Source organism: Accipiter gentilis, chromosome 17 (genome assembly GCF_929443795.1).
Source record: "Accipiter gentilis chromosome 17, bAccGen1.1, whole genome shotgun sequence".
Classification (NCBI taxonomy): Eukaryota; Metazoa; Chordata; class Aves; order Accipitriformes; family Accipitridae; genus Astur; species Astur gentilis.
In genome coordinates, this window is record NC_064896.1 from 8,585,620 (window position 1) to 8,597,975 (window position 12,356).

Genomic DNA, 12,356 nt, shown 5'->3' on the forward strand with positions numbered 1-12,356 from the left:
TAGATTGTATTGGAACCAAGATCCATTGGCCATCTCCTGGAAGAAGCTGGAGGATATAGAGGTCAGTACAAGTGGCAAAGTCTCTTTCACAGTTCCTAACTTTCTGGCACATGCAGGTACAATTAGCACCTACCATATGCAGGACAAGTCCCTGTGACTATAACCACATCATTTGGAGAGAAGTACGTTGATTTGTAAGGGGCTCTGGGCACCATACTATATTGGACAAAGCTCTTTTCGTTATATCTGGTTTATTCTGTTTGACTGCAAAACTGGATGCATTTCCAGAAGCTTTATTAAATGGGTTATTAGTATTGACTGGCATTTTAGAAGCCATCCATAGCTGTCACTTCAGCTGTTACTCTCTGGGTAGAGCTGTAACTAGAGGTGAAGTCCTACAAAGATTCCTTCTGTTAAATACCTAAGAAAACTGACTTTTGGGTTGGCTGAGACCCCTTTCTATCCCAGTTTACACAGGCAGCTATTGAACATCACTAAAGGGGTGGTTCTTCAGCTCTTAACCACTACTGTAGCTACAACACAGATGCTGCTGTGTCTGGCTTGCTAAGGACAGCAGAGATCTGTAAACGTGTAAGTGAAGAGTTACTCCATAGCTTCCACATCTGCCCTAAGTCTCCCCCCTGCCAACACCTTAAGCACGTACCACAGGGTTGTTCTTTTCCTTGTTTGTGATTCAAGGCCAGGCTCACCACTCCTATGTCAGGACATTATAGTAGGTGTACCATAGCATTGCTGCTTAGCCATGAATCTTGACTCTTTCTGAAGCCGTTTTTAATCTGTTTTTTTGATCAGTCACATCTACTTGCTTTGGTGGGTTTAAGTAGTCCTCATGTTGCCTACAAACAAATGTATTCTCTTATTACTCCAGCTGCAAACCTTTCTGCTTTAGTTGTACATGTGAGAAGGTTGCTGCTGTAAATCATCTTTATTGGTGAGATTCTGAGCCAGACCATGTATGCTGCCCGTGCCCAGATCAAGCATTGCTACTGCTCCCGTGGGTTCATGATCAGCCACTCACAGAAGTCTAAGTAGTGTCTTACATTTTAACTCTGGCATCACATCCAAAGCACTATTTACCCAAGCTACCGACGCAGCTGACAGCTCCCCTTAACTGTGTTTCCTGACCTTGCAAACTGATCTGCTTACCACCATTACCACCACTCCAATCAGAGAAAGTCCTTAATGCTCACCACCCTTGTAGACAGGTAGGGAGCACCCACCCAACTCTGGAGCCAGGCCCACTGATTTCTGGATGCCTTTAGCATGCAGCATTACTTTTCACTGGCACAGGGCAGCTGCCTGCCTGTTGCCCAGCTACTCATGTTCCCACCAAGAGCCTTCCTTCCATCAGCTTCCCAGTGTGCTTATCCTGTTAATCTTTATTAACATGCTTTTTAATCCAAGGCATCTGAAACCCAGATTTACTTCCTTGCTTTTGGCATTTGCATAGATGGACATACACAATTGTTTTCAAGTTACCTGCATTCAGCTTGCACAGGAATTCTGTGCAGCTGTCATCAGGTTATGGAAACAAGGTTTAAGGATATGTAGACCCTTCAGTTCCCAAAGACATCTGTCTTACACACTGTCCAAGCACACAGATGGCACAAAGTCAGGCACAGCAGCCAGAGCCATTTCCCTTCAAAACCACCACCAGATAAAGCAGTTGTATTTTGTATCACTTGGTGGCCTAGACACCACAGGAAAGGGAAGGTCTCTTCATTCTCAGCTTGCTGAGGATTCAAGCCAACATCTGTTAGGCCTTAGCAGACCAGGGTAAAGCAAGGGGGCAGAAGGGTGAAGGGCACCCTCCTTCTGAAGCACAGGCTCACACAAGCAAGAACGCAGTTGGGTCAGGAGGAAATAAATAAACAAGTAGGATGCTGAGGCTTTGCCACTGCAAAGCTTGGGAAGAGAAACACCTAACTTGGTCCAAGGCCTCCCTGGACTCTTCTGCAGTAGCTCCGCTCCAAGCCCCTCCTGGGACTTCAAGGCCAAGATACATCATGTGGCTCCCATTCACAGACCACGATGCCACCACCTCTCTAGACCACAAACATGAAGGCAAACCCTTCAGCCCCCTTTCCCTCCAGCCCCCTAACAGGATGGCCCCAGTCAAACAACTTCATTCATCCTTAGCAACACTCCCTTACTCAGGCACCAAGGACTCCCCTTATCTTCCTTAAACCCCACCATATTATTGGGAGCACAAGCTGTTTCCTTCTGCATAGGAAGCCCCAACACTGCCTGTCGGTGAATATATTTGACATTAACTCTTACTGACCCAGACTGGGGCCCAGCACTGCTCTCACTTCTCTGGTGCACCATGAGTAACGCCTCTGCATACCTGGGACTAATCACCTCAGTTATGATGCTGTGGAGAATAAACCAACATCCTCCTAGCAATGACAGAACTAGGCCTGGATTAGCCATAAAGTTGAAGCCATTAACTTCAAGCTCCCATCCAGGATGCTCCTAAGGTTCATCCACCAAAGCTGAGATTGTACAGGGTAAATCATGAAATAAAAACTTAGTAGGCTGAACATGACAACCAGAGGGAAGTGAAGGCTAGGACAAAATAATCCCTTACCATTTCCTTCATGAAACACCTGTGCTAGCTCCGTGTTCTCAGCTGGTGTTTTTTCTAGGCCCATGAAGATCTTACCAGCTGCAGCCCTTCCCATCCCTCCCTTCAGGAGCAGCTTGGCTATCCTGTCTCCTCAAATGGACCAGCTACCTCCAAGAACTATGATGAGTTGCCAATAAATAGGAATCCTGTTTTCTTCAAAAGCTGCAACATCACAGCTGCTTCTGAAAACAGGCACAGTGCCCAAACTCTTCACACTTCAACCATGAGGAAATGCTGGGTGGATCATACCAACCAGAACACCCTGAAGCCTGGTAAATAATATCCTAAATACTTACGCACTCAAAAAGCGTTTCCTCCTGTGCTGACCCAAACCAACTGCACACTGGAGCACACCAGGAAGATACTGCATAGAGTACTGAGAAGATGGTGAGATTTCCAGCCCCTCTGGGCTAAGGGGCACACGTGAAACATCAGGTGGGGTGTAAGGCTTGAAGGCAAATGGGAGTACATCGAGTACTCCAGTCACACTCAGTTCTGAATTACATCCTCCCATCATCGTCAGCTACAAAAAAAGTTGGCTTCTGTTGCTGAACAGGAATTTGGTAGTCTTATACATACATTGCTAGTTGCAGTAGTATTTTTTCATGCTTACCACCAAGCTGAAGTATCCTCAGTGAATCAGGAAAAAACATTCAAATTGAGCAATTTGACAAGCTTTATGTGTTATTCAGTAGTGAGGATACAATTCTGTGAGGGAGGAAAAGTCACTAAGGACAGAAGTATGTTGTCCAAACATCAGTTCTAACTCTGCCCAAGAACTTGAGATTGGAGAAATTTCTGTCCTATAACAGTGAATCATGGCTGAGGCTTGAACCTCCCCATGTGTTAAGCCATGAGCACACAAGGCTTAACAAAAAACCTGAAAAAAAGTTATGTGGGACTGTGAGGAAAAAGAAGTACTGAGTATGTGGAGTACATATGTCATACAACACCTGGGTAAGTAATGTCCATTTTCAGGTGGTTGTGGTCCACATGTCTCTTCTAACCTTGGGTAACTTCAAACACAATTCCACATAGGTGCAGCTACCCAGGGGTGGCTTGGAAGCAAAGCAAACAGTAATTTGCAAAATCTAGCACTAATTACCAGATGCTCAAGCAGAGAAGCAGCATTTGGTGCAGGTATGGAGAAAATGCTGCACAAGCTGTGTGGAAGGATGGACACACTGAGCACCACTATTGGGGATTATGGTGTCCTGCCATGAGGTGCTTACAGCCAGACTACACTCAGGTAACTGCAATCTAAAACAAATGGTTACCTACACAGATGATCTCTGCGGAGACACGTACCTAGGACCTCTCCACAAACAACTGTATTCAGGAGCTTCTGAAAGGCACGAACCCATAGATGGAAAAGCTACTTTATCATCCAGGCTGGGTTGGCATGCCAAGATATCTGTCTTTTAAGCATGAAGACTAAAAAAAAGGTAATCTACCCTTGTTCAAGTGAAATAGCCTTAAAGTTATTGGGGTGTGGCGATAGTGTCTAGAAAAGAGAACAACAGAATAACAGTGAGCAGAAGTCCCTTCATGGAGAGGTGTAATTAACACTACATTGATGGGGACCAACAAACAATTCAGTAAAACAGAGATCCAAATTTTTGGGCACATGAGACAGCAGACCCCCAAGCATAGGATATTTCCAAAGCATTTCTGCAAGAGTGGAAAGCTGTGAGCTGGGTCTGGAACATGGAAGTGGTAAATAGAAGCAATTTCCAGAAGGTCCTTGAGCTGATATACAACTGTAGTAACAATACCCAAGGTCTGTGAGCATGGCACATTGGCCACATACTAGTAAGAAAGATTTCGATGTAGGTCCTGTATTACCAGAACTCAAAGACCTAATTAACAGACTCAAAGGTCCTGAAACAATTTGGACACAGGGACATAATGAGTTTCTCTAGAGAAGTGTGGCTGGAGGGAGTCTAGACAACTAGTGCAGAGGAAATGTATAAGGTTAGGTGAGATAAAGCCCACCCTAAGTAGGTATTTCAAACATTACCACAATTCTTCCTGCAAAATCTTCCATGAAATGTCTTTGCACATCTTTTATTTGGCAGCAGTCTGAAGTTTGCACTTACTGGTACAGCTGAGTCCACCTCTAATATTTTGATACAGCATGAACATGGCAAGTTATTTCTTCAGCTCAATAGCACTTCTGGATGCTTGTGAACAAGTCACCCTGCTGCTATTTTTTTGCTTGTTATTTCATGAAGTATGTACTAAACTAGACAGTATTTGCATGAGAAACTACAAAAATTATTCCAAGTATAAACAGGCCCATTAATATAATTGAAGAAAGGCCAGTCTAGATGTCAGCCTTTCTTACAGATTCATTGGGCAAAACACAGAAAGGCTGAACCTACAGCTACAGTAAAAATATGTCTGCTTTGTTTCTTTGAAGCATGGCCACCCTTCATATGACTTTAAGGCTCCCAGTACCACATCACCATGCGTGACAGTGAATTTGGTCAGCTACTCTGCCCCGTTATCTATGTGTGTATGTTAAGAACATGATGATGCTGCGCACACAGAAGTGCAGGATGGTGAAGCCTGGGCTGTATTCCTAACATCAATATTTGCATTGGATATTTTATTGTATTTCTCAGCCTCTGTGATTGATGTTTTCCAGGGAATTTCTAAACACCATGTTGACTTGATGCCTATTAGTGCCTAGAAGTAACGGACAGACTCCACAAGCGCTGTAGGAGCTTTGCTAATAAAAGCCAACGGACTCTGTAGAGAAGCAACAGCTTTTAGTAGACAAATTGGCAAAGCTGGAAAAAAACCCCTAATTTTAAGAAAATTTGTTCTTTGGATAAGACACATTCCATGACTGATATGTCATGGAATTAAAAGGTAATTAAAAGGATGCTTTCACTCTCCACTGACCTCTCTAAAGGTGACTTGTGGGGTTTTTTGGTATTTATCCAGCTGATGCTGGTATCACCCAGAGCATAAGGTCTGGAAGCACGCCAATAGTTCTGTAATATCTGTGTGCTTTAGGGAAGAATGTCAGTGTAAGCATCTCCTGTATCTTTCAATATTGCTTCCAAATGAACAACAACAAAAAAAAAAAATCACACCTTCAGAAATTAGATACATTGGAAACTACAAAAAAATCATTGGTAAAAGCAGCAAACTCAAAAACAAATCAGCCCATGGCATCTAATTCTCTTTTGGTAAACATTTCTGGGAAAAGTAACTCACGGAATTATCACCACCTTTAAAAAGAATCTGAAGTATACAAGTAAATTAAGTTTAGTCACCTCACTTTATGGAGCCACTTCATGGCTTGAAGACTGCAAGATGAACTCTGAGCACCTTGTTGACCATAATACCCTCAGCTGAACTTTCTCAGAAATATAGCAAGAGACCTAGTCAGATGAAAAGATTAATAAGAAAAAACCTGAATCACCCCAGTGAAGTTGTTCCTCTAGGTTTATGATCCAGTCAGTTGCTAAGACAGCAAAACAGGGAGAACCCATGCTTTGCAATTAATTTCCACTACAGGCAAGACCATAGCAAATATTCTGAATTCCATACAAAGACTGTACACAAAGACCCTGAGCTAACAGTAGTTTATTGCAAAGTAGGTGCTAGCACCTGTCAAAAACACAGGCATCTGGAGAACTGAGAAATGCAAATCTTCCTGCAGATTCATCCCATCCAAAATCACAATCTGACTAGGCAATGTGTGCATTCACTCAGGATTTAGAACCCCATGGCAGATTACTGTGGCCCTTAATCTTCAGTACAGAAAGGGAGGTCCAACTAAGGAAGAACATTTTTCTTTCCAAAATGGGCACCAATCAGTTTTGTTGTCAGAAATGCAATTCACCTGCCCATGGAGCAGAGCGAGAAGTGGCAAGTCCCTGAGAATAGGTGGAAAGGTACGCTATAGAAGGTGCAACCAGACTTGATCACAAGTTTTTGTGACTGTGCCCAGCAGCCTCAAATCTGTGATAAAGGTTATCCATGATCTACTGAAACAGATCAGGCAATCCCTACAGGGAAGTTAGGGCAAGCAAACAGCAGCAAGGGGAAGAATGGCTACACCATGAAGGAGGACGCTGAAATGAAGAGTGCCTGGTGACTTAGTTACAATGCCATCTCCTCCTCTGTAGGTCACAGGGGTAGGAAGACTGCACAGACAGCACTTAAATAGAACCAGCCATTATGGGTCAGACCAAAGGTCCATCTAACAGACCTTGGCACAGGGAGCAGAAAGCAATATGCTCCTAAACACATACATTGATAGCCTGGACTTGAAGCCACCATTTGAGGTACAGCAGAAAGCACTCCTGGGATAACAGAAGCAGCGGGGTAAGAGCTGCTAACTGCTGGAAGAGTACCTGCTCAAGGAATATCACACAATGGTAGTGCTGCAAAGAGTGCGAGACCATCCTGCTCCTGGACAAACAATGGCAGTTTCACCATGTGGCCTGGCAGAGCTGAACCCCAACACTAAGTTGACTTAGCACTATGTACTCAGGCCACCTTTTCCAGGTCTCCAGCTGGCCTTGGGGTGATAGTGCTTCCCCCCAAGCTCACTGCACCCCCCATGCCAGCAATTCCACAGGATACAACCAGACTAGAGGGAGCAGTCTTTGACGTCCACCCAACCACTGCTCCCCTCTGCTTAGGACGCAAACAAAGCCACTGACCATGAGAAACTGGGCCATGCAGGGCAGGAGCTGCAGCACAGCAGCTCTGAAGTGTCCAGCAACTAGCTGCACAGCCTTATCTGTGTCTTCGCTGAGCCTCAAACACCCCTCAGAGCTGAAAGTACTCTGAGCTGTTCACTCTCTAATACCTACTAGGTCTTGGTTAGCACGGACTGGCTGAGGAATAGGTCCAGACTCCCCAGAGATAATGGAGGGCAGGGTGCAGCAGGCCACAGATCATGGTCTTCATCTTCCAGTGAAGACTCTGAAAGCAACAAATGGGCTACATCAAGTCACAGGGCCTCTTCATCTCCTCCTGGCATTCCTATTCCTTTGCTCATGCCCATCACCACCATCAGCTAACACCCACCAACTCCTTGCACACCTTCAAAAAGGGTGGGAACTGCCAGGACTTCATCTCCACCTTCTTACTTCAGTGGTCATAGTTTTCAGATGTCTTTTTGAAAAGGGAAAGCTGGACAGTCTGGTTGTCAGGTGAAAGATTAGCCCCACTCAGTCAAACCAATGGCAATGTGCAAAAGGAAGTTTGTTTACATTTGAAAGTCTTCGACAAACTACTGCGTGTTGTTTGACAGAATTAGCCTGCTGAATAATCTGCTAAGTCTCAGTCAGAACAAACATAAAGCAGAACAAAGCAGCTGAAAGTAACATCAATAGGCTGATGCAGAAGTGGCTTGATATTTGACTAGAAAATACACCATTTGGCTATGTTAAGTTGAGGACTATTTTGTTTTCCTGTGGGCCACAAGTGCTTTCCTGACTTTTTGACACTTTGCTAGAGCAAGTGGGATAACAGTCCTCATGGCAAGAGACAGCAGCACCACCAATCCCAATAGCAAATGACCCCACAAATATGGAGACCCACAGAGGCTGGAAGCCTGGTTAGAGAACATAGCACCCCAACTCTCAGGTCCCTTTCCCATCTTCAGACTAGCCAGGAGACTATATCAGCTGTTGGTGGATTTTAAACGCCTGTCACACCTCTCATCCTGGATCAGGATTTCTCTGGGTAGTGGTGCTGATAGGCTTTTACCTGAACATAAGGTAGGGAGTCTTCGGTCTCAAATTACTATTTACTCTCAAGTCACCCCCTGGACACCCCTCCTCCACGTCCTGCTGGGCTTCCAATTCCTGCCCCACTTCAGTGGCAGTTTTCTGACCAACCATCACAAAATCTGTCTTGTCCCCTGGAAGGGAAAGTGAGGATAAGTAGTGTTGCTGAGGAGTACCCCCTTCAGTAAAGGGCTCAAGTAGCAACAACCTTTACCAAGTTAGATATATGGGGAAGGCAGCACTAACTTAGACAGAGGTTCAGGATAGAGGGTCCCCCATGGCACCAAATTCAGCCACTTCAAATGGGCTTATTCCCCTAACAGCTCAAGTCTGTGCCCCCTCACAGACTATTACCCCTGCTGCATCAGAGTCCTCCCCTTTCTCACAGCTTGTTGGAAGGACTGCCTATGGAGATACCCCCCCCTCAGACTTCAACATCTAATGAGAAAGCAACCATAAGATAATAGACATAGTCAGGAAAAAGAATGATCTCCAGCTACTAAGAAGGAGACACAAGAAAACAGGAGAAGCAATGATGCTAGAAGATGGAAAGTCTGTGGCCAAAGACAATATGGCTACAAACAAGTAGGGGCTGCAGTCATGTTTGTGGGTGCATTTTCATCACGAAGAAGTGTGGGCCATGTTATTGTAGAGGGATGAGCATGGAACTAGAGGAGGTACCGGTCCTCCAGCAGAACAGAAGGTGCAAGGACAGAAGGAAGCTGGGACAGACTGCATATGTACAGACATGGGGTCAGATAGAGTGAGAACAGAAAAACTGAAAAGTAGAAAAAACCCCAGTGTGAACAGAGACGACAGTTAGATGAGATGGAAATAAACTGTAGAAAGAGGAGGATGAGAAAAGTTGGAAGAAATAAGAAAAGTCTAACGCTAACCGGGGAACGAAGGACAGGGAAAAAGGATTTACCCTGTATGTAAATAAGACTGCTCTGTGCAATGAAAGGAAGACTCTATGCACTGAATTAATAAGAAGAAAAATATCTGGAAAAGCAGCCAAACCAAAGTGATTTTCAGCATAACAATGGCAGCTGCGACATCATCTCATCAACCTAGCAGAAATGAAATCAACAGGTACACAGAGTGCCTACCTGCAGCGTGCAGAAGTCAAGAGATTAGGTCCTTCAGCTAACTTACTGTCTAGGGAACTCTGTTTCCATATAAACAAATAGGAATAATTTTTCTAGCTTTTAACTTACAAATATCCACTTCTGATCATTTTTTTTGTTGAAAGTATTTAATAAAACAGTATGCTTAGCACACTCCTAGTAATACCAGCTTTCTTTCTAAAACAGGATGCACATGGCGTAGCAGCCAATGGACCATTTTGGAGGGGTGTGATTTGCTGTTACTGGTAGGGAAACAGGTGCACCAACTTCTCAAATGCCAGGTAAGAATAGAATTGGTCAAAAAATACTATTCCTTAAAACAAAACAATAAAAACAAAACAAAACCCAAAGAAGTTTACATAAATTCTACACTAAGCTACTATTCGTAGCAACCAGCTTCTAGAGGGCCTTGTGCAATTACCAAACTGTAAATACATGTCTAGGTAGAAAAAAAACCTCCAGCTATAAGCTTGACTTTCAAAAAGTACCTGCAGAGTCAAAAAAGTCCCTGACCAGCTTGGTAGTAAAGGATTCTGTGTATGCTGACACTTCAAATAGCTATAAGACATTTTGTAAAAGGATGCCAAGTCGAAGGTTAGGTAAGTTTTTGTAAGGCCATTCTAATGGAAGTATTATACAGTAACTCATGGCTGAGTCCTTTCAGCAGGTACTGTTACAGACTACGTGAATATCTTCATCCCAAAGAGTCCACAACAGCAACACTGTGGTCTTGTCGCTCTTCTGATACCTTCTACTTTTCTTTACATGCTGGCAGCTTGTTGTGGGGGGACCCCAGGCGTAGGCTGGCGAGGCAAAGTATACATGGCCCCAAGAAATTGGTCTGCAATGCGACCGGCTTCTCGCAGTCCACTCAGTAAAGCACCATGAACGGTTGCAGGGTAGTTGCGAATTGTATGTTCTCCTGCAAAAAACAGGCGAGGAATAGGCTGGAGGGAACAGAGAACACTGTTAAGGTTTGTTCATGTTCTTTCAGATTCTGCAGCAAACAGCTATTTTAAGAAGAATGTTAAAAGTCCTCTAATCACACTACAGTCTCCATTAACATGAAGGTGGTGCATACAAAATAGTCTGTATTAAAAATATTTTAGCCTCTCCTACAAGTTACCATGAAAATATACCTTTCATTTCACAGGAGAGTTTCATGTTTGTAATGATGGTTATACGGGGAAATATTTTCCAATTATTTGCCAATATCTTTGCTTTGATACAAAGATATTAAAGCTCTACTTGAAAAACAATACTTTCAGAACCAGGTAAGCACGGGAGATTAACATCCCCAGCTGTATACCAAAAAAGCATTTGAATATCGTATCTTCAACTCTACAGCCAAACTGTTAAGACACGTCTAAGAAGAATGATGGTTTCTGATCCTGGGACGTGAACTCTAGCACAGTAAGCAAACAAAACTTCAGCAATTCACTTAAGTTAGTAGTTTCTCTTTAAACTGAGACCTAAACCAACTATTGACAGTGTCAAAAAGTAGGCGAAAAAGATATTTTTATATATTATACTCTGCAGAGAATTATTTTATCCATAGCTATGTTTATTAATGACTTGTATCACTAGAAAAAGAACCTTAATAAAGCCAAAGCCATATATCCTTCTCTGCTAGGACTCTCAGAATGGCTATTGCTTTCAAAACTTCATCCTCTCAAAGTGAACTGGAGATGACTTTGCTCCCAATTTGGGAGAAACCTTTTGATTGCTGTTCCTCTCACTCTGGCCTTCACCCTCCTTCAAATCACTACAATTCACTTAAATATGGTGATAGACAACATAAATATGGAGTATGAAACACAATAAATGCCTAATGTTATAATACTCTGTTCAGACATTACTAAATTGACTTTCTGAATAAAAATGCTTTTTTCCTAGTAAACAAATTACATGAAACCTGGAAAGGCAAAATTCATGGATGGAAAACAGAATTTTATTACAGGTTCTAATCATTCATCAGAAGATGCAAGTTATCTAAACTTGTGTTTAGATCTGTATGCAAATTACTTGGAAAAATCATCCTGTTTTGAGGTTTTTCTAAAAAGAGTTGGGACATCTCTCACCTGAGGAGCACCTGGAATGGCTGGCCCTGGAGTAATTGGCTGAGCCATCAAATCATAGTCATTTCCAGAAGATCCAGCTGCTACATAGGAGTACGATCCCCGGGCCCATGGGTCAGCACGCCAGCGGGACACCACAGTCTCTTTAGGCTGAGACAAGACAGAAACTTCAGTTGTTGACACAGTGCAATTTCTACAATTAGTACAAAATAAAAAAGATGCAAATTGCAAGAATAAAAGACACAAAGTCCTTAGGCTAACGTTAATGGTGGAACTCCCAGTTTATATTCCATGATAACACATACTAAGGTAAATAACTTGTCTTTGGTGGCAATACCTTAATTCTTTCCAATATATTACCAGAACCTACTGCACATAGCTTCTGGATCAGAACTCAGACTTTGTAGTCAGCTGTACACGCACACTGTGTAGTGTTTGCTCTGTTTCTTCTCTTATTATCAACATAATGACAATGCATACTTCCTACTCCTTTACTTTCTTTCAGCCACAGCTCATCTGAATCTCTTGATTTGACTATGACATAGGCCTATATAAGGTCTATAACTCACCAGGGAAAATGACTGCATGAGGGGTACCTACACAAATACCTATATTTCTCCAATCCATCTGGTGTGCCAAGGTAACGGTCACGATGAAAGATATTCCACTGAAAGATGCAACAGTGAGAGCATCACCAGGACTCAAACCAGTATCACTCTAAAGCATAACAGCAGTCAAGAGA

At 43.2% G+C, this 12,356-nt stretch overlaps 2 protein-coding genes across 9 annotated transcripts in view; one reads left to right on the forward strand and one right to left on the reverse strand.

Annotated features, from left to right (window-relative positions):
- The window catches only part of LUZP1 (leucine zipper protein 1), a 59,744-nt gene extending 48,795 nt beyond the window's left edge, over window positions 1–10,949 (forward strand). Inside the window, exons 5-6 of the transcript XR_007508571.1 lie at window positions 9,723–9,817; window positions 10,884–10,949. The gene's annotated coding sequence lies outside the window, so the exon portion shown is untranslated. The remainder of the gene's footprint in view (window positions 1–9,722; window positions 9,818–10,883) is intronic.
- The window catches only part of KDM1A (lysine demethylase 1A), a 53,268-nt gene continuing 40,967 nt past the window's right edge, over window positions 56–12,356 (reverse strand). For 4 of the 8 annotated variants that reach the window (XM_049821140.1, XM_049821142.1, XM_049821139.1 and 1 more), the window contains 2 exons: window positions 11,618–11,764; window positions 56–10,483 (listed from right to left, as the gene is read on the reverse strand). In XM_049821140.1, the coding sequence (XP_049677097.1) occupies window positions 10,298–10,483; window positions 11,618–11,764 (333 nt within the window). In that variant the 3' untranslated portion in view covers window positions 56–10,297. Of the gene's footprint in view, window positions 10,484–11,617; window positions 11,765–12,356 lie in introns of those variants that run through there. The other 4 variants (XR_007508573.1, XR_007508572.1, XM_049821141.1 and 1 more) reach the window with 4 other exon arrangements.